Raw genomic sequence first — 21,929 nt, 5'->3', positions numbered from 1 at the left:
GAGTCCCGCCGCTTCGGCTGGGAAGTTGGGCCTCACCTGGGCAATTCGACCAGCGGGTATGAAGCGAGCGGCTGCTGCGTTGATGATGTCCCGGAACTCCCTCTGGGCAACATGAACATGTGAGGGGGACGGGAGCTCACTGAAGCGTCGATCGGTGTATTCTCTGAAGCCTTCCCAGTTGGCTTTCTTTTGATTAATAAACGTCCGGCGTTCAGAGGTTATGAAATCGGAGGGTCGGTTGATGGTGAGAATTATGGGGAGGTGGTCCGAACCCAATGAAATGACGGGTTGCCAGGAGACGTCATTTATCAGACCAGGCGATGCTAACGATAAGTCTGGCGAACTGCTGCAGTCACCCATAATTCTCGTGGGGGCCTCTTCGTTCACCGTGCAAAATGTGGAGTCGTCTATCTGCTCTGCCAAAGCTATGCCCCTCTGGTCATTACCCAGGAGAGAATGCCAGAGTTCATGGTGGGCATTAAAATCTCCTAGAACCAATCGGTTATGCCCGCTCAACAACCACTCAATGTTTGGGCTATAACCAGGAGCACAGCTACCAACCGGCGGTATGTACACATTGTATAGCTCTATCTCGGCAGCCCCACACTTAACTGCTACCCCCATACATTCCATGTACGGGTCATTAGTGTCTAGCACAAGCGTGATAGGTCTATACTGCACGGAACGGTGTAATATGAAAGCCAGGCCACCACCTCCATTTCTTGTGCGATCCTTCCGTAGGACATTGTACCCATCACAATGTCGTAGGCTGCAGGTGGGATTCAGCTTTGTTTCCTGGATCGCCGCGACCCTTATCCTTTTCCGATTCATAAAGTCTACGATCTCACTAATCTTACCACGGAGCCCGTTGCAATTAAATTGCAAAAATGATGCACTCTCCGGAACTGGTACAACAATATTCGGTGTAAGATGCTGCGGCGGAGAATATTGTTGTGCGGGAGAAGTCGGTGGGGTCACATAATCAGATGACCCACTGCTGCTGTCATTGGCACAGCATCCTGCCACGAAGTCAGTTTGACTATACTCTCGCAGCGATGTTAGGCCGGAGCAATTCCGGAAGTGCACCCATTCCATGCACCGGTTACACCTCACCGAAACCGAGCGATGGTGAATTCGATTTCGGCAGACGGCACAGTACCATGGTCCGGGGTTTTCCTCTATCCCGGCTCGGACCAAAAGCAGGCGGAGAAGGCTCCCCGGGATGCACCTTCTCCAACACGAAAAAATGGACGAGACAACACGTACACTGAGGTGGCAGCCGCTGGCCGATGGCTGGTATCCATCGGGTCAATCCGGTGCGTAGAACCCGCCGCCGTGGGATTCCGACTATCAGTTATTCCGGACGGAATGTCGGTGTTTGTAAAGAATCTTACAGTGTGTCGGATCGATACGACTTGTCGGCGATGACTAAATAATCGGTAAATGTGTTATCGATCCCATAAACATGCAGCAGTATCGATTATGCCGTCGGACTTAACTTATAATGTGCACAATATATGGGATATGTTCGACACGAGCACTGTCGTCCGGAATAACTGATAGTCTGTAAAGCGCATTATAATTTGCACAATATATGGGATGTGTTCGACACGAACACTATCGTCCGGAAGAACTGATAATCTGTAAAGCGCATTATAAAGGCATCGGCAGTTATAATTTCAAATTGTCTGCCAAAAATTTAATGGAATGAAAACATTTATAAAACAAAAATAAACAACATTTTTTTGAGTGTAGAGAAGGGATTTTAAATCGATAATGTATAGTAATAAATTTGTTGCAAAAGCCTAGTTTGCGAGATATCGACATCTGAAAATGGGTATTTTCCTTTATATTTTTGTTAATTCTGCCAGCAATTTTTCGTGAAATGATCAAAATTCCGTTTTTTGCGTATTTGGTAAAAATAGTACATTTTAAGCAGAAAATATTAAGTAATTGACTGGGTCCAAAATGGGCTAACGCGAACCCAAAGGGTACCGTTAGCCCATTTTGCCGACCTTCGGCCGGGATTTGAGACTTTCTCCTATGGACAGAGTCCAAAGTGGGGTAACGCGAACCCAAAGTGGAAAGGTGGCCGGCCTTGGACCGGGGTTTGAGACTTTCTCCTACGTCCATGTTATTCTAAATATCCCTGCCAGCATTTCAAAGTTCCATTTCATCCTCATCGCTACCACAGACTCGTAAATGTCACCACAACCATCGCGAACTGTGATGGGGGAATCATATCAAAAAGTACAAAATGTACATGAAAGTATTTTGCCATCACTACTGTTAGAAGAGCCATTTTATTTTTTGTGAAACGCCAAGCGCAACCAGCTTGTTATATTTTATTTAAATAAAAACGAAAATAAAGTTCTGAAAACATAGATATTACGCTTAAAATTGTAAAAGGTATATGGTGAACAATTTTCGAATATCCAAATAGAATAAAGTGATCGTTTTTCAAATATTTTTCCAGGAACGTTGACTCCATCGAAAATAAAGAAACTTGCTGATAGACGCTGCAATATGTAACTTGCTACTTAAAACTCAACATCATTCTTTTATTAATGCAAAAAATTATGTTAAATGTGATGAGATAAACCGAAAAATGTTATATTTATAAGAAATTATAAATGTTTAATCAAATCAATAAACATCTACACAATCGTGTTTTACTTGACCACAATGATTCTTCTACAATTATCTTAAAATTCACTTTTTCTGATAGTTTGCAGGGGTTCTTATTGGTGTCCTTCGAAATTGATCTAAATAGGCACCTAATAATTGCACTGATGAGAAACTTTTTCGTAGTAACTTGGCGTGGTACAACTTCTCAATAGTGACGGCGCTTTTCCGACGAGTTTTTGATGTCGTATATGATTGTTTTCGACGTAGTGGGGATTCTCAGAAGCGCCCCCAAATTCAAAATATGTTGGCAGGGTTCTGTGAGTAAAAAATCGTCAAAATGCCGATAAATCGGCAAAAATGGCAACACTGCTGTCACCTACTGACGCAGTTTCGTTCTCTTGTATTTCCTCCTCTCTGGGTCAATCTTAAATAAATAAATGTTATTAAGTATTCGGTACCAAAATAATCAATTGTTTCGCAACACTTATCAGAATATATTTTTTTCGGAAAAGGAGCAAGCAATATAAAGGAGGTATAAAAGGTTTAAAATAATCCGAAATGGGAGATCGTAGGAATTTTCTGGATGCTGACAACAGCCGTATGGAAAGGAACTTACGTTTTGTAAAGGTAGGAGTACTCTTGTGGCTTGCCGACACATGTAATTTACATTTCCCTCTTTCATTGTTTAGAATGACTTTGAAGAAAGTATGAACCAATTTTTCTCTCCTGCTTCTGTAGGAGGTGGCAACTACAATGGATCTTCATCTCAGCCAGTACCACCACGAGAATACAAAGTTGTGCAGCCTACACCAGGTAAGGGCAAATTCATTCATGTTTTCTAAAATGAGATTTATTAGAATTTGTTGTTTATTAACTGGGTGTTGTGACCAGGGATCCGGAGCGGTCCATTTTTTTCGCTCCGCTCCGCTCCCGCTCCGGAGAAAAAAAAAACCGCTCCGCTCCTCGCTCCGCTCCGAGAAAAAAAAATCGCTCCGCTCCGCTCCTCTTCGAGAAAATTATAGTACAAACATTGTATTATTTGTTCAATTGAGTTTTATTTTATTTAGAAAAATCGGTACATATATGGGAGCTATAGCTAAATTTGAACCGATTTCGATGATTTTTTGCACATATAGTTAGTGCTATAGAAGATTACATTTCGCCAACTTTGAGTAAGATCAGTTGATAAATAAGGGTTTTATGACCTAATTTGACAAAATCGGGCGATACATATATATGGGACCTATATCTAAATCTGAACCGATTTCGATGAAATTTTCAGACTTAAAGGGCGATACAGAAGATTATTTTGTGCTAAATTTGACGACGATCGGTTAGTAAAACTAGTGCAACGTGACCCCATTTGTCGAAATCGGGCAATACATATATATGGGAGCTATATCTAAATTTGATGCGATTTCTTCCAAATTCAATAACGTTCGTCCTTGTGCCCAAAAAAACTCCCTGTACCAAACTTCATCAAAATCGGTTAATAATTGCGACCGAAATCCTGTGAACAACAAATACATGGACAGACGGACGGATGGACGGACGGACACCAAGCGCTAGATCGACTCAGGAGGTGATTCTGAGTCGGTATATATTTTATGGGGTCTAAAATCAATATTTCTTGTAGGCACATTTTTTGGCAGATCAAACTTATTATACCCTAACCACTATGTGGTTTAGGGTATAATGACTTTAAAACAATGTGTTGAAATATTTTATTAATTTTGAAGATTTTTTCAGAAATATTAAATCCATTTTGACTTCATTAAAACGAAATTTGCATTCATGTTAGGATACACATTTTTATGTCGAATCACTTAGCTATAAGGACAAACAGACTTCATTGAAAAGTTTAGAGACTTTTAGACAAGGAAAAATTTTTTTTCAGAGAAATACGTCTTCTATTCTAAGCAAAATTCGTATTCGTATTTTAGGCATGTGAAATATTTGGCCTCCCGACAATATTCTTTGCGGTGCACCATCTACTATTTAATATGTGATAGAAACCAAATTTATGAAAATGGACCAAAATGGACCAAATTCTGTTTGGTCTGACCATCGGACCAAATTTAAAAATTAGAAATCTTTTGGACCAAAACGGCAACGCTGATTGGAATTGAAAGTCTATACACAGAGTAGAAGTAACTACTCTCCGAAAGTTTTTTTTTTGTTTTGCAACAGACGTAGAGAAGAGGTTTTGTTATATTTGTAATGTGTGTGTGTATGTTTATGTTTGCAACAACCTCCATCGAAATCAGCCCGTGGTATACCTACGAATATTCTTACTCAGATCTAGTGTTACCTAATTTCGCTTTTTCCCTTTTATTGTATAATAAATGTATATGCGCACATTTTTCAACCAAAATTGAAACTATCCATAATTTTAATTAAATTTTCGAGAACTAATATCAGAAATAAGAGAATGCTAGGATATAGTACAATAGTAAAGCAAATATGAATGTCCTTACACTGAAAAAAAAGCATGCCCGGTTCCAAAGATTTTGTCTTTACTTTAACAGTTTGGGTATTAATTCCGAGCCAAAGAAGCGGAGAATACTAGTAAGGATACTTTAAAGACGTAATTCTCTTTTAAATTTGGGGGTTATGTAATTGCTTCTAGGAAGCAAATGTTAATTTTTCATTTTTTAGATTTTTTTCGTCAGTTGTTATCAAAATCCTTTAAAAACGAGTTAACGAGTTATTTTTTCCATATTAAGACTCGACTCCCAGTAGAAATTATGCTATGTTTCAAGTAAAAAGCGTCTTTAAAATAAAGTGTTGAAAAACATGTCTTATTTTTTAACGATTTTTTGCTTTGTAGGCAAGATGCAAAAAGGAAACAAATTTAAAGACAATTTTATTAATTTTAAAGAATTTTTCTTAATTATTAAAGTCACGTTGACCTTACCTCAAAAATTTTATCTTTCATGTTATGATAAACATTTTTAAGTAAAATCGCTTAATTATAAGGACATTACAACTTCATTCAAAAGTTTATTGCTTTTTGGACAAGAAAAAAAACTTTATTTTAGAGAAATGCGTCTTCCATGTTAAGCAAAATTTGCATTCTTATTCTAAGGACATTGAATCTTTGACTTCACGACAATATTTTTTTCAGTGTAGAAAACTAAAAAATTAAATATAAATAAGATCGTTTAATTGCATTTATTTGACGTTCATTACAAACATCTTTGTAGTAATACGAGATGAAATTGATCGAAATACTGTTGTTACTTTTACAACACATACTAGAGATATATTTTGACATTTGCCGTTTTTGAAAACAATTACTAAAAAAACACGTTGTGTTTTCCCCAATGTACGTACGTACAAAAATACATATCGTACATTTTAAACGTTTACTCACACTACGCTAAGTACTAGCTAAATTTGAAATTACCTACACAGTGTAATTTCAAAGTTACACATTTCATTCAAGTAATAAAGGGTGATTTGTTAAGAGCTTGATAACTTTTTTAAAAAAAAAAACGCATAAAATTTGCAAAATCTCATCGGTTCTTTATTTGAAACGTTAGATTGGTCCATGACATTTACTTTTTGAAGATAATTTCATTTAAATGTTGACCGCGGCTGCGTCTAAGGTGGTCCATTCGGAAAGTCCAATTTTGGGCAACTTTTTCGAGCATTTCGGCCGGAATAGCCCGAATTTCTTCGGAAATGTTGTCTTCCAAAGCTGGAATAGTTGCTGGCTTATTTCTGTAGACTTTAGACTTGACGTAGCCCCACAAAAAATAGTCTAAAGGCGTCAAATCGCATGATCTTGGTGGCCAACTTACCGGTCCATTTCTTGAGATGAATTGTTCTCCGAAGTTTTCCCTCAAAATGGCCATAGAATCGCGAGCTGTGTGGCATGTAGCGCCATCTTGTTGAAACCACATGTCAACCAAGTTCAGTTCTTCCATTTTTGGCAACAAAAAGTTTGTTAGCATCGAACGATAGCGATCGCCATTCACCGTAACGTTGCGTCCAACAGCATCTTTGAAAAAATACGGTCCAATGATTCCACCAGCGTACAAACCACACCAAACAGTGCATTTTTCGGGATGCATGGGCAGTTCTTGAACGGCTTCTGGTTGCTCTTCACTCCAAATGCGGCAATTTTGATTATTTACGTAGCCATTCAACCAGAAGTGAGCCTCATCGCTGAACAAAATTTGTCGATAAAAAAGCGGATTTTCTGCCAACTTTTCTAGGGCCCATTCACTGAAAATTCGACGTTGTGGCTCGTTAGTAAGTCTATTCATGATGAAATGTCAAAGCATACTGAGCATCTTTCTCTTTGACACCATGTCTGAAATCCCACGTGATCTGTCAAATACTAATGCATGAAAATCCTAACCTCAAAAGAATCACCCTTTATTTTATTCGGAGCGGAGCGGTTTTTCATTTGGAAAACGCTCCGCTCCCGCTCCGCTCAGGATTTTAGAAATGCCGCTCCCGCTCCGCTCCCGCTCCGGCAAAAAAAGGGCTTGCTCCGCTCCGCTCCACGCTCCGCTCCGCTCCGGATCCCTGGTTGTGACACTTCTTGAACACTATGCGTTGCATATATTTGTTTATCTAACATCTGGGCATGACACATACAGTGAAGAGGAAAAATTATAGTATCCCATACGTATTAAAAAATCAATGGTTTTTTCAAAACACACTTAAGTAAACATTTAGTGCTTAAGGCCGGTATATTAGGAGTTACATGCTTTTAAATGGCTTAAATCTACTATAGTACAAGTGGTCCGATCGGTCCAATTTTTGGCCAGCATTTAGACTTTTCGATTCTAAACACAAAATGTACCATTTTTTGTCGGAGAGACATATTTTCGGAGTTACGGGCCCGTAAAGTTTTCATTATCACGTATATTGACTTTAGTATCCATAGCACATAATCATCCTAAAAGTAATATATTTAGAACAGCTTCCCAGCCCAATTTGCTTCGCGCCCCCCAAAAATGTATCAATTTCTTGCGGCCCCAACCTAAAACAAATTTTGTTTACCGAAACAAACAGAAATAAATATTAACAAAAGCTGAAAATATGATTAACAATAATTAATTAAATAATTAAAAATAAAAATGTTGGTGAATATTAATATAAAAGAGTTTATCAATTAGTGGGAAATTTGGCAATTGTTCCTTCCATTAGCTAGATTTTTAATATTTGGTACTATTACTGATAAAGTACGCCTCAAATCAGTTTTAACAGATATTTTGACTTTATGTCTAAAAGTGACGAAATGGCTTTTTAAAATGTGTGAATACAAAAGTGGGTACTGGTTCTGATATTTTAGCAAGAAATTTAGCCGTTGCAAATAAAGTAACTTTTATTCTTTTCTCACTGTGCTTATAAATGAACATTTCGAAATGTACAAATGGTATGCTCTTTTGTAGTATATTATTGATGTTTTGTTGAACTTAACAATTAGTGTTGTTTTAACAAATTTAATTATACAAAACCTGCTCAACAAAAATGATGCTGCGCCCCCCTGGAACCTCGTGGTGCCCCCCCCCCCTAGGGGGCGCGTCCCCCATTTGGGAAGCTCTGATTTAGAATAACATGGACCCGGAGAGGTCCTGGGTTCGCGTTAGCTCACTTTGGAAAGGAACAGAAAGACTCAAACCCCGGCCGAAGGCCGGTCAATTTTTAAGGGTCGGTATCTTGAAAACTACACTCTTCCGACAAAATTTGTACTTAATATTTTCTGCTTAAAATGTACTATTTTTACCAAATACGCAAAAAACGGAATTTTATTAATTTCATGAAAAATTGCTGTCAGAATTAACAAAAATATAAAGGAAAATACCGATTTTCTGATGTCGATATCTCGAAAACTAGACTTTTCCTCCGAATTTTTTACTTTACATTTTCGATTTAAAATACCTTCTACACTCAAAAAAATTTTGTTTATTTTTACCAACTTGTGCTGAAGTAGATTTGTTCCATAGAGTTTTACCATATTTTTCTTATGGGAGCAAATCTTACATGCCAATAATACAATTTAGTAATTTTACTCTTATCGGGACAAAATTTAAAACTCGTAACAGAATTTGCGGTAGTAAAATTTGCTATGATTTTTTTAAATTTACAATTAATTATTATTGGAGCTTTATGGACAAATTAGATTAAGGAACTTGATTAACAGAACCATTGAAAAGAAAACGCCAGATATAAATCTGTACACGCGTAGACTGTACATGTTTCAGTTCCGGCGAATGAACTTTTCCACAGACTTTAGTATAGATTTTTTTTTATTTTTGCGAAATTGCGTTAGAGTTGCATAGCGGTCTAAAAACATTGGTATTTATGTCGGTAACACAGTGTTAACACGTACATACCTTTTGTAGAAATGAATTATTGTATTGTTAGAAAATAAAAAGGAAATTATGGCTTGTCGTGGAATATAGAATCGAGTGCAGACGACTGGTCCTCTAAAAAAATATTTCAAACATATAATTTTTGACTTCTACAATCCGAACTCGCAGTATAGATAATCGATTAAGAGAAAACTGCGTCGAACGTTTTGTATGGACTCTCGACAATGTGGTTAGAAGGAATATCTATTTGGAATTATTTTATATCGCAAGCCATGCGATATTTTTTCAAAATTTTTTAAAAGACAACCTGTAATACATAGAAAAAATATCACCAAAATTTTCTCAATTAAAATATTAATTTGATTTTTAAAATATACATTTAAAAAAATGAACTGAATCAAGGTATTTTTTTATTAAACAAAAACCAATTACGAAATAAAATAAAAATAATTTTTCATACTATCATGTCAGTGATTGAAAAAATTCCAATAAAAATTAAATGAATTGATTATTTTCGTCATTGAAGACAAAAATAAAATAAAAATAAATCAACCATTGAAAAAGTAAATTTTTTGACATTTTAAAATTTTGGAAAAGTAGTTTTCTTCGAGTATTAGCATTCGATTTTTTTTTATTTTTTACCGCAATTCTATTGCCAAAAAATCGTTTGCTTTAAAGTAGAAATTTTAAGTGTACACCACAAATGTCTTCTATTTCAATATTAAGTCTTCGGATAACTCCCGATGAGCGAATCTACAAGAGTAAGAACCAACAATATAATAACTAATAATAAAAAGCATAAACGAATTAATATATAATACAGAAACATATTTAATTAATGATTTATATTATATTTTTAATTTTTTATATATTTATGAAACGGCTTCAACCATTGCACATCATATATTGTTATTTGATTATAACATAAGCATCTTTTTCATATGGAAACAAGAGATATTATGACACCAGTCAAGATCAAATTTATCGAAATCAAAACGATTTTTACAATAGAGATTGTATTGATAATAAAAGACGTAGAGAAGGAAATTATGATTTTGCCGGAAGAAATACTCATCAAATGGAATCAAATGAAAAATTTAATCCAGGCATATATAATCCAAATAATATGGGACCTGGTTTTGCAGATGATGTAATGGGTTCAAGGATTTCATATAATCAAACTAACAACGGTGGAAGTTCATCAAATGACAATTGCCTATTTAAGAGGCGAAGCGAAATTCCAAATGAAAGCAGCTATTCCAGAGAGCACAGCTATCGATCTGAAATGTCTTACTCTACAAATTGCAATAGTAATGATGGTTATGGTTTTCGAAACTATAATAACCCAGATGGAGGTATTAAAATGCCTGGATATAATGATGGAAGTCGATATTTACAAAACCAACCAATCCGCAATAATGAATATAAATTTCAAAATTATAATAATTCTGATGATTATAACAATCAACCTGGAGGTGGCAATCAACGCAATACAATATCTAATATAAACAAGGGATATAGATTTTCAAATTATAATAACTCCGATAGTGACTCTAAAAATTCTAGATATAATGAGGAATCTGAATATGGCCACCACCAACTCAATATGAAATCAAACAATGATGAATATGTATTTCAAAATTATAAAAATACAGCCAGTTATGACTTAGGATCTGAATATCAAAATATTTCTTCCGATAAGTTTTCAGGATGTGAAGATAAATCATCTGATAATGGTTTATTTATAAGGCGTTCCCAAATTTCAAATACGAATATATCCCCAGGGCCTAGTGATTTTTCGACGATCAATCAGCTGCAAAATGTGGACCAAATCAAGCCAAAAGCTATTATTACACCCAGTGAAAATAAACACTTGAGTGAATTTGGAATTGCTGCAATTGATCTCACAGATTTTGGAAAAACAATGGATATACTAAAAAGCCAAGAGGAAGCGGCATTACTCGAACGTCCCAAAACTCCAGATGAGTATTTTGATTTTATGAATGCCATCTCTGGAGATGATGGAATCTTGGATGACCCTTCATGGTCATTTAAAGAAAGACAAATAATGAATTTTAGACGTTCATTGGCCCTTATGGATCAACTAAAAGCTAAAGATCCGCTAACTCTAACACTACGTGAGAAACAATTGATGCGTATACACTCTCAACAAATACAAAAATATGAGGACTATTGGAATCCCAAATATAGAGTGAAAGATGATTGGAAGGACTCCGATTGGCCGCCTAAAGACAAACAAATGGAATATTATTATAGGCGATCTTTGAAATACATTCAGAGGATCAATGAAAAAGATCCATCATCTTTAACGGATCAGCATAAAAAAAATGTGCTAGGAAGTATAGTACGAATTCGAATATACGAACAAAAACTGAATGTTACCAATGAAGCAATAAAATTTGCTATTAAATCTCTGTCTCGGAAATTTAATGAGGATTTGGAAAGAAGTGTTGACATCAACTTAAAAAATCCCGAAAATCCAAATTTACTTGCATCAAACGAGATTGATAGTTCACGTTATAAGCAAGCCCTAGAAGTTATTAGAAAACTCACCACAAAGGATTCTTTGTTTATAACAGCAGTTGATCGACATCAAATTCTGTTGGCCATTAAATATATGAAAAAATATGAATCTGCCAAAAATATTACCACTTCATCAAAGGTAACTAATGCTCTACAACATTTGTCCACAAAATTAAAAGTGGATTTAATTAGTATGGCTCTTGATTACGTACCTCCGAAAGATATGGAAATAATAAGTATGACACATAAAGACCCCGATCATCAGGAACCTGATGCGGAAGTGATCTCCAAACAAAATGAGTCAACAGCAAATATAGTGGATAAATATAAATTATCAAAATACAAGCAATCGGCAAGACGAATTAGAAAATATAATGAAAAGCATCCTTCAACTTTAAGACCGAAAGACAAGCATTTTATTCTCACAGCGATTAGATCGTTACAACAGTGCCGCTCTGCTTTGAACGTATGCGATAATAAAGTAGATGCTGATATTGCAGAGTTATCTGCTAAATTCAATGAAAATTTATCAACCAAAGTAGATGAGTATATATCATCTGACCCAATATTAATAGAAAATTTAGTTGATGATCATACGGGAGAAGAGGCCAAAAAATGTCCTCCAGAGTTCTATTACAAAAGATCGTTGGAATTCATTAAAAGTCTAAATGAAAAGGATTCATTAACGATTAATGAATTTGATAAAAATTTCCTTTTGATGAGCATAAATCGCCTAAATGATTACGAATCCTCAGCAAATATCTCCAACTCAGATATACATGCCATAATTGATGAATTATGCCGTAAATATAATGAAGACTTTAGAAAACTTGCTAACGAGTATGAAAAGCCATATGGTACGAAATTTCCAAGTGCTTTGGCCAAAGATACTGGTGAAGAAGAAAACGAAAATTTAAAGCAATGCACAAGTTCGGAAAATAGTGGAGGAGAGTTTCAGGTACAAGGACCATTAATAGCTGGTCTGGAGATTTATAACAGTGACACTGATGACACTAGCGATGAAAGGGAACATAATTCCCAGGGTGCCAACCCAGAAGAGGTCGTGGAGCGTCCCAAAACTCCAGATGCTTATTTTGATTTTCTAAATGCCATTTCAAGCATGGATGATAATACCAATAATGAGTCCTATAATTTCTCTGGAGATGATGGATTTTCTGATGATCCCTCATGTTCAAATGAGTCCATAAAGGGGGGTTCACTCAACGAAAAACAATTGATTGGTTATAAACGTTCCTTGGCTTTTATACGTCAACAAAATGCGAAAGATCCCAATACACTTACACCAAGAGACAAACATTTAATGCGTAAACATAATCATCACATTCAAAAGTACGAGGAGTGTGTAAAGGCCAATAAACCGATGACATCATCTAAAAAGAATTTCGATAAAAAATCAGAATTTTATTATAAACGATCAATGAAATACCTTTGGAAGATCAATGAAAAGGATCCATCAGCACTAACGGATAAGGACCAAAAAAATGTACAATCGTCTGTAATACGTATTCGATGGTACGAACGAAACAGATATGTTACCAATGAAGAAATCAAATTGACCATAAAGGATTTGTCTAGGAAATTTAAGAGGGATTTTGAACAAGATTTTCAAGAACATTTGAAAAGTTCGGAAAACCTAAAACCAGCTGTGTCCAACGAATCTATTAATGATGATTACAATGATGAAAAAAGTTACAAACAAGCCATGGATTTAATAAAGAAGCTTAGCACAAAAAGTACTATGTTGCTAACAACAAACGACAAACACGAAATGCTCATGGCCATTAAATATATAAAAGGCTTCGAAGCGGCTAAAAATATTAGCACTCCCGTAAAGACAAGTAATTCCATTCAACAATTATCAATAAAATTAAAAAAAGATATAATTGCCATAGCTCTTAATTATATACCTTCTCAAGGTATAGATCCCCTCAGTATCGCAGACGGTAAACCGCAAAAGGCATTACAAAAAATTGACCCGAAATCTACAATTGAAATGACAAATAAACCGAAAAACAAAACTCAATTATACATTTTCAATCAGGCTGCAAAACAAATTAAGAGAATCAACCAAATGCCTATCACAGCTTTAAGGCCTAAGGATAAGCATTTTATTCTCACCTCTATAAGAACAGTTAAACGTGGTCGTTCCACATTGAATTTTTCAGATGATAACGTAGATGTAGCTATTGCAGAGTTATCTAGCAAATTCAAAGAAGATCTGTCTAAGACTGCCGATGAGTATAATGTATCGGATCCAAATTTAAGACAATACGGGGAAGATGACGAGGAAGAGAATGGGAGACATCTAAATTATTACAAACGATCGTTGGAATTCATTAAAGGTGTCAATCAAAAACATCCATCAACGGTTTCGCGTTTTGATAAAAGTTTTCTAATCATGGCCATCAATCGAATAAATCTTTATGAATCTATGGTCAATATCAAGGATCCGGATATCGCCGCAGTCATTGAAGAATTATCGGAAAAACATAAAGAAAACTTTAGGGCTCGTGCTGAAGAATTTGACCAGCCTTATGGCATGACATTTCCGGGTGCTTTGACAGATTATGTCAGCGATCAACAAAATCAAAAATTAAGCCAATCTAAAGCACATGATGACATTGATGTACCTGGTTCTGAGGTTTCTGGAGGTCAGAAATCTCGAAATTCTAAAAAATCTGTCAATCAAAAACGGTACGGTAACTATAGGCGTACGTTAAAATTCCTTAGGGAATTATCCAATACAGATCCATCAACGTATACTCCAAGAGATCTAAGTTTGGCACATTCTGCCATATTTCGAGCTAAAAAATTTATGCAAATTGAAAATATCACTAATACTGATGTTTTAGATGAGCTAGTAAATAAATTATCAATTAAATTCAAGCATGATTTTAACAATACTGAGAACGTTCGAAATAATCAGTATAACCCAGCGAAAATAGCAAGTGATAAATTCGATGACACTCTTATTGAGGAAGATAATCAAAATTCGTTAGATGAATCTGAATCTATGGACCAGAATGCAGGAGAGATTAACAAATCCACATTAGCAGCAGGTGAAAAATATGATGAAGACAATGAATTGAAATCCTTTGATCAAGATGACATCAATGAACTCACAGAGGACACAATGAGCGCCACAGAACACTGTGTCTTAACGGGGAAAGTGAGAAGAACTTATAAATCTTTTTTAAGATTCATACGAAAATTAAGAACAAAAGACCAATCTGCATTAACATTTAACGATCTGTTTCATCTGCGTAAAGTGGTTTCTTCTATCAACAAATACAAAACCTTATCGAATGCCATTGATTCGGAGACGAGAAAAGCAATTGAAGAGCTATCAATTAAATTTAATGATGATTTCGTAACACCCCTTGAAGGAAGGAAATGGCCTGACGATTTTATTGGAACATCAAATTGATAGGAAACTACGCCTCAACAATAAGATATCTACTCACAAATAACGAAATTAGCACACCAGTAGTTTAATCAAAAAGGTACATTGCATTTTTGTTTGTTTTGTATATCGAAAAGTTATAACAAATGTTGCTTTTATTATTTTATAGTGTCGATGCCAATCCGGTTAACATGGAATAAAATACATTTTTGTTTATTATCAACACATGAATGTTTTCTTGACTTATTCATTCAATGAAATGAATTCCTCAAAATCCCCAATACTTGCCGTTTAATATTTGGTCAGCTGAGGCAAAACCAATGCACACGATCTAGTAATTTTAGGGGAATGAGGAAGCCGATAAGAGTTATTAAAAGAGTTAATAACACTTCATACTACTTAAAAAAAAAAAAACAAACAAAGGTGAGTTTTTTCAGATTTACAATTGTATAAAATGCCATGACAAACATGGCGTTTTTTATATCTCTTGTGTTCACATTATTTGTCCCATTACACTAAAAAGGAAAGTTTTGAAAAATTAAATTTTAAATTAAAAATTAAATTAAATTTATTTTCCAAAACCAGTTGATTCGAAGTTGTTGCCGATTAGTGTAGTAGCCAATGATAATAAAAATAGGTCTAAAGAATGTTTAATTACATGAAGAAATTATATACAGTAGTGGAACAAATGGTTCTGTCTGGGAAGAATTTACCATACTCGTATTAGTCTGCATGGTTGGTTTTTTTCATGGCCACCAGTTGTAAAAATATGGTACAACATATTTTCACAGTTTCAGCAATTGCAAAACGCGTTGCATTCACCCCTTTTTCATATGCCTGAAAATTGCTTTTGAATAGAAATTTCAAAATATTATTATTATAAAACTAGCCTAAGGGACGGTAGCTGGTCTCTTAGTGCCTTTGGTGGGCAAAAGTTGAGGCAGCTGGTATGGCCATCAATTTAAATCGGTCGGCGCTCCGACGGTCACTAATGGAAACGGCTTCCGAACAGCGAAAAGCGGACGACTGTCTTGGAGCAAGCGGTTCGCTATATAAATGTGTATCTTTGTTAGATGGGATGGCGTATATAAGCTGACAGCCCTAGCACCATCATAGATTACAGTAGGCCAATCATCCACTTAACCGAAACTAAACCTGATTAATGAAACATCTACAGGAAATAAGACTAACAATCCTCATACGTTGACGACTATAGCCACACGAAACCGGATTAGAATAGGACAATGGGATGAAAGAACACTCAGGAAAACGTCCCGCCAGGCACAACTCGAAAATCAAATTCAAAAGTTTAAAATAGCCATTCTAGGCATTAGTGAGATGAGATGGTGTAACAGTGACAAAATAACGTCTTCGGAGGGAGACATCATTTTATACAGCGGCAAGGAGAATCGAGCGGAAAGCAGGGTTGGATTCTTAATAGCCAAGAACATTGCAAAACCCCTTAAATCATGGACACCCGTTTCGGTTTGTATTATAACAGCACGCTTCCACACAACGATTAAAAAATGTGTCACAATACAACAATGTTACACACCGACCGAAGACTTTTGAAAGATGACTTTTACAACCAACTGACGGCAACAATACATAGCGCCCCAATACATAGCACCCCTATTCTTATGGGGGATCTAAACACGAAAGTAGGAAGTTGCAATACAGGACTACGACACATAATGGGAAAACATGCAATTGGTACAAAAAATAATAATGGAGATCATTTTATTGAGATATGACAAACTTTTGATTTGGTTATCGGTGGTTCACTGTTCCCCCACAAAGGCATACACAAATACACATGGACATCGTCCAAAGGAACAATAAAGAATCAAATTGACCATATATGTACTGGTCGTAAATGAAGAGAATCGCTCCAAGACGTTCGATCGAAACGAGGGGCTGACATATACAGCGACCACGAGTTAGTAGTTGCTTCAATAAAAATCAAATTAAACAAGTATATACGGCCGTAAGATCCCAGGCCAGGCCGAATCTTATGTACCCTCCACCATGGATTGCATAGAAACTTGTACTAAAGACTGTCATCCACAATCGAATTAATTGGGTTGCGGTAACACTTGACGATGGCAAGGTATCTTAAAACTTCTTAACACAGTCTTCTCAATTGTAAGTTAGTCCATATGGTGTATATATTAAACCAAAAAAGGCCGATTAAATACATATATAATTCAGTTTGACAAAATTTTCAATAGAAATAATATTTTGACAAAACTTTCTATAGAAATAAAATCTTGAACAAATTTTGTGTAGTAATAAAATGTTGACAAAAATTTTCTATAGAAATAAAATTTTAACAAAATTTTCTATAGAAATAATTGACAAGAAAATTTCTTAAAGAAAACCAAAATATAATGATAGTAGAGGCGGACAAAGGTAATGTTACGGTCGCAATAGAAAAACAGGACTATGAACAACGAATGAATGTTATGCTGCATGATATTATGACTTACAGAAAATTAAATAAGGACCCAACTTCTTCGTTACAAAGAAAGAACAATGAGTTAGTGAAGGAATTACTTGTAAACAAAGTAATAGATGAATCCCAAAGTCGGAAACTAAAAACGGAAACGGCAATTGCACCAAGAATATATGGCCTTCCAAAAATTCACAAAGAAGGAAACCCACTGCGACCAATATGTTCTTCAATCAATTCTCCATCCAGTGGTCTCTGCAAATACATTACGACGGTGTTATCGAAGTTAACAGAAAACTCAAAATATAATGTTAAAAACTCTACAGATTTCAGAGAAAAAATCAAGGGAACTGTGATAGATGAAGACGAAGTGATGATATCATTAGACGTGGTTTCTTTATTTCCTAGTATACCAGTAGATACTGCAATAAAAATTATAGAAAGCAAATGGACACATCTTCAAAATTATACACACATGACGAAGGGCCTTTTCCTGAAAATACTCACTTTTTGCATAAAGGACAACCGTTATTTTCAATACAAAAATAACATTTACGTGCAAAAGAAGGGTTTGCCCATGGGATCTGCAGCGTCACCAATAGTAGCCGATATAGTGATGGAAGAGCTATTGGATAAATGTCTCGCAAACTGTGATATTAGACCTAAGATCTTGACTAAATATGTGGACGACCTCTTTGGAATAATTAAAACTAGTGCAATAGATAAAATCTTGACGAAATTCAATAGTTTTGACGCAAATATTAAGTTTACAATAGAAAAAGAAGAAAACGGCTCCCTACCGTATTTGGATATGCGGCTATCTAGAGACAAGAATAACATACTAATTGACTGGTACCAGAAACCTACATCTTCGGGAAGATTACTGAATTATTATTCCAAACATCCGAAACGAATTATCATAAATACTGCACATAACTTCATCGAAAGGGTCATAAACACGAGCGATAAACGGTTCCATAAACAAAACAAACAGAAAATAATCAGAATATTACAAGACAACAGCTTCCCACAAAATACAATAAATCAACTACTAAAGAGAAGAATACAGACATTTCCAAAAGACAAAGAACCACGAATTTACAAATCGGTCATTTACGTACCTAAACTTTCGGAAAGATTTGAAAATTCAGAATGTATAGATAAATCAAAATATAAAATTGCCCACAAGACTTAAAATACACTTCAATCTCTATTTACGAACACCAAATCAAAAGTTGGCAAACTGGACAAATCAAATGTAATTTACAAAATAAAGGGTGATTCTTTTGAGGTTAGGATTTTCATGCATTAGTATTTGACAGATCACGTGGGATTTCAGACATGGTGTCAAAGAGAAAGATGCTCAGTATGCTTTGACATTTCATCATGAATAGACTTACGATCTGCCACAACGTCGAATTTTCAGTGAATGGGCCCTAGAAAAGTTGGCAGAAAATCCGCTTTTTTATCGACAAATTTTGTTCAGCGATGAGGCTCATTTCTGGTTGAATGGCTACGTAAATAAGCAAAATTGCCGCATTTGGAGTGAAGAGCAACCAGAAGCCGTTCAAGAACTGCCCATGCATCCCGAAAAATGCACTGTTTGGTGTGGTTTGTACGCTGGTGGAATCATTGGACCGTATTTTTTCAAAGATGCTGTTGGACGCAACGTTACGGTGAATGGCGATCGCTATCGTTCGATGCTAACAAACTTTTTGTTGCCAAAAATGGAAGAACTGAACTTGGTTGACATGTGGTTTCAACAAGATGGCGCTACATGCCACACAGCTCGCGATTCTATGGCCATTTTGAGGGAAAACTTCGGAGAACAATTCATCTCAAGAAATGGACCAGTAAGTTGGCCACCAAGATCATGCGATTTGACGCCTTTAGACTATTTTTTGTGGGGCTACGTCAAGTCTAAAGTCTACAGAAATAAGCCAGCAACTATTCCAGCTTTGGAAGACAACATTTCCGAAGAAATTCGGGCTATTCCGGCCGAAATGCTCGAAAAAGTTGCCCAAAATTGGACTTTCCGAATGGACCACCTAAGACGCAGCCGCGGTCAACATTTAAATGAAATTATCTTCAAAAAGTAAATGTCATGGACCAATCTAACGTTTCAAATAAAGAACCGATGAGATTTTGCAAATTTTATGCGTTTTTTTAAAAAAAAAAGTTATCAAGCTCTTAACAAATCACCCTTTAGAATGCAACGGCGATGGCCTAACACAATGTCCAAAAATTTATATTGGAACCACAAAGAACAAACTAAAATCTAGATTAGCAGGACACAAATCAGATATAAAATTAAGAAACAGAAATACAAACCAAAAAACGGCATTAGCAGAACACTGTGCAAGAGAAAAGCATGAGCCAGACTTAGAAGGAGCGAGAGTGATAGATAACGAGATAAATTACAATAAGAGACTTAATAAACTTTAAGTTTTGTTTGTGCTTTTTGTACTATTGTTAATGTAAGTGAAAAAAGAGAATTCAATGTAAAAGAATGTAAACATGCTTGGCTTATTACACCCAGAAAAAAGTGACCCCTTCTTTAAGTTAAAATGAACTCATTGTGAAGAAAGTTGAACTTCGTATAGCGCCAAAGACATTTTTATTTGTTTGAACGATGTGATTTTCGTAGAAATTAGGTATAATGCATTCCATATATTAGTTAACGTTTTCCTATATTTATGTACCACTATACTACAGAATGAAAAAATTTAACTGATTTGAATTCATATATGGAATAATTTTATTGAAAATTTTTCATTCATTTGGACAAATCTTACACATTTGTGGTAAAACGTTTACTTCATAATTAGAACTGCTTACCTTCGTTTTTAAATACAATTTTATTTATTTATATAGGCAATTTTTTCTTCAATAAAATACACGTTTTATTAAGATATTAAATATATTTATTAAGAATCAACAGCATCGACTGGCCTTGAAATACTAGTTTATTATTCCACTATTTCCAATTTCCATGTAATGTCATCAACTGTAAAACGCATTTTTCTTCTTGTACCTTTCACTTTTAATAAGTTGCTGCATAACGATTTTGTCCTCCTTTTATAATTTCAATACCTACAAATATAAAAAATCATAAACCATTTTTGTTACAAAAGGTTAGCGTCACTGAATATTACCTGTTAATTGAAGATTCCAAAATGAAGACAAATGAAAGGGTTGTTATTCTGCTGGTGTTTTCTTTCTTTATACGCCATCACGAACATTGATAGATTTATTTTCAAAAAACGAAAATTGTTCTCACTAATTTAAAATAATAAATATTTTATATATGTTATTTATTATATTATTTTACCATATTATTTTTTCACAATCTCTCCGTATACCACAACAACGCGATTCCAACTAAAAAAACAACCCACGCGCAAACATATCGATTACGATGACAGGTATCGATTACAGGTAGACAATAGAAATATAGGAAAATTCTAACAAGTATTCTAACAAGTGTGTTTCCTTAAGTTTTGAAAGGATTGCATACTTCTTAGTACGAATGAACTAAAATATTTTTTTATGTCAAGTGTTTTTCGTATGTATGAAAAACTTTCTATTATAAAGGAAGTCGCAATTATCATTTTATAAGAAATTTTACTAATTTTGAGGAAACTTGGTTTTAGTTCGGTTTTTGTTTATTTTTACGAATGCTTTGTTATCGGTGAATAAAATTTTCTTGTTCAGTAGTAAATTCTTATACCCAGCGAAGAAAATAGTATGAGTAAAATTCCATGCATTATTCTAGTTAATGAACTATTCCTAACTGCTTACAGTTTAGGTTTTTTTTACTGAAACGAGTAAATTTTATTATTTCTCACAAAAATTTACCTTAATGGAAATAAAATGGATAAACTATATTGATGAAAAATTTTTCCTTTAGTTTCGAAGGCACTTTTTTCTGGGTGTACGTATTTGTTTTATGTTGTTTTGATAGGTTGTCTTGAAAATGCCTTACATATTAAGGCGAAATATCGACAAATAAATAAATAAATAAAAACATAAAGACCTCGAGCTTGACTAATCATTTCATTATATATTGATAAAAGGTCGAATAAAAAGAAAATTAATAAAAAGAAATAAAATATTGACAAAATTTGGTATAGTAATAAAATGTTGACAAAAATTTTCTATAGTAATAAAATTTTGACAAAATTTTCTATAGTAATAAAATTTTGACAAAATTTTCTATAGGAATAAAATTTTGGAAGATTATTTTTGGTAATCGGCTATATATAACTATAGGTCGATAGTAATAAAATTTTGACAAAATTTTCTATAGTAATAAAATTTTGACAAAATTTTCTATAGGAATAAAATTTTGGAAGATTATTTTTGGGAATCGGCTATATATAACTATAGATCGATACGGACCAATTTTGGCTGGTTGTTAGCGGCCATATACTAGCGCAATGTACCAAATTTCACCACGTACCAAAATTTCAACCGGATCGGATGAATTTTCCTCCTCCAAGAGCTCCGGAGGTCAAATCTGGGGATCGGTTTAAATGGGGGTTGT

General features: G+C 34.8%; 3 protein-coding genes and 1 long non-coding RNA gene across 5 annotated transcripts; 3 read left to right on the top strand and 1 right to left on the bottom strand.

The window, feature by feature from the left end:
* The first annotated feature begins 3,001 nt into the window (after positions 1-3,001).
* On the top strand, positions 3,002-15,158 carry LOC142226380 (uncharacterized). The gene is made up of 4 exons (XM_075296364.1): positions 3,002-3,255; positions 3,318-3,441; positions 9,893-15,031; positions 15,101-15,158. Exons 1-3 carry the CDS (start codon positions 3,187-3,189, stop codon positions 14,953-14,955), a joined length of 5,256 nt encoding a protein of 1,751 aa, XP_075152479.1. The 5' UTR covers positions 3,002-3,186; the 3' UTR covers positions 14,956-15,031; positions 15,101-15,158.
* A 764-nt stretch (positions 15,159-15,922) lies between these two features.
* LOC142225094 (uncharacterized) lies at positions 15,923-16,503 on the top strand. The gene is made up of 2 exons (XM_075294867.1): positions 15,923-15,974; positions 16,109-16,503. The coding sequence occupies exons 1-2, from the start codon at positions 15,923-15,925 to the stop codon at positions 16,501-16,503; spliced, it is 447 nt and encodes a 148-aa protein (XP_075150982.1).
* Positions 16,504-17,321: 818 nt separating this feature from the next.
* LOC142225093 (uncharacterized) lies at positions 17,322-18,578 on the top strand. The gene has a single exon (XM_075294866.1). It carries the CDS (start codon positions 17,322-17,324, stop codon positions 18,576-18,578), a length of 1,257 nt encoding a protein of 418 aa, XP_075150981.1.
* A 1,683-nt stretch (positions 18,579-20,261) lies between these two features.
* On the bottom strand, positions 20,262-20,783 carry LOC142226381 (uncharacterized). Of its 2 annotated transcripts, XR_012719674.1 has the most exons (3): positions 20,715-20,783; positions 20,539-20,662; positions 20,262-20,476 (listed from the first exon to the last, which is right to left on the bottom strand). It is a non-coding gene; the product is annotated as an uncharacterized LOC142226381 (long non-coding RNA). The 2 variants fall into 2 exon arrangements; XR_012719673.1 differs by lacking the exon at positions 20,715-20,783 and having other exon boundaries at positions 20,539-20,708.
* Positions 20,784-21,929: the final 1,146 nt, after the last annotated feature.

Source organism: Haematobia irritans, chromosome 2 (genome assembly GCF_050003625.1).
Source record: "Haematobia irritans isolate KBUSLIRL chromosome 2, ASM5000362v1, whole genome shotgun sequence".
Classification (NCBI taxonomy): Eukaryota; Metazoa; Arthropoda; class Insecta; order Diptera; family Muscidae; genus Haematobia; species Haematobia irritans.
This window is presented reverse-complemented; position numbering and strand designations above follow the sequence as displayed.

Bases quoted from the DNA above. Each gene is read 5' to 3' on its own strand.
- LOC142226380 (XM_075296364.1), top strand. From the start codon at position 3,187: ATGGGAGATCGTAGGAATTTTCTGGATGCTGACAACAGCCGTATGGAA. The intron at 3,256-3,317 runs GTAGGAGTACTC...TTCATTGTTTAG, and splicing joins GGAACTTACGTTTTGTAAAG to AATGACTTTGAAGAAAGTAT. The intron at 3,442-9,892 runs GTAAGGGCAAAT...TTATAACATAAG, and splicing joins AGTTGTGCAGCCTACACCAG to CATCTTTTTCATATGGAAAC.
- LOC142225093 (XM_075294866.1), top strand. From the start codon at position 17,322: ATGATAGTAGAGGCGGACAAAGGTAATGTTACGGTCGCAATAGAAAAA.
- LOC142225094 (XM_075294867.1), top strand. From the start codon at position 15,923: ATGGAAACGGCTTCCGAACAGCGAAAAGCGGACGACTGTCTTGGAGCA. The intron at 15,975-16,108 runs GTTCGCTATATA...AAACATCTACAG, and splicing joins CGACTGTCTTGGAGCAAGCG to GAAATAAGACTAACAATCCT.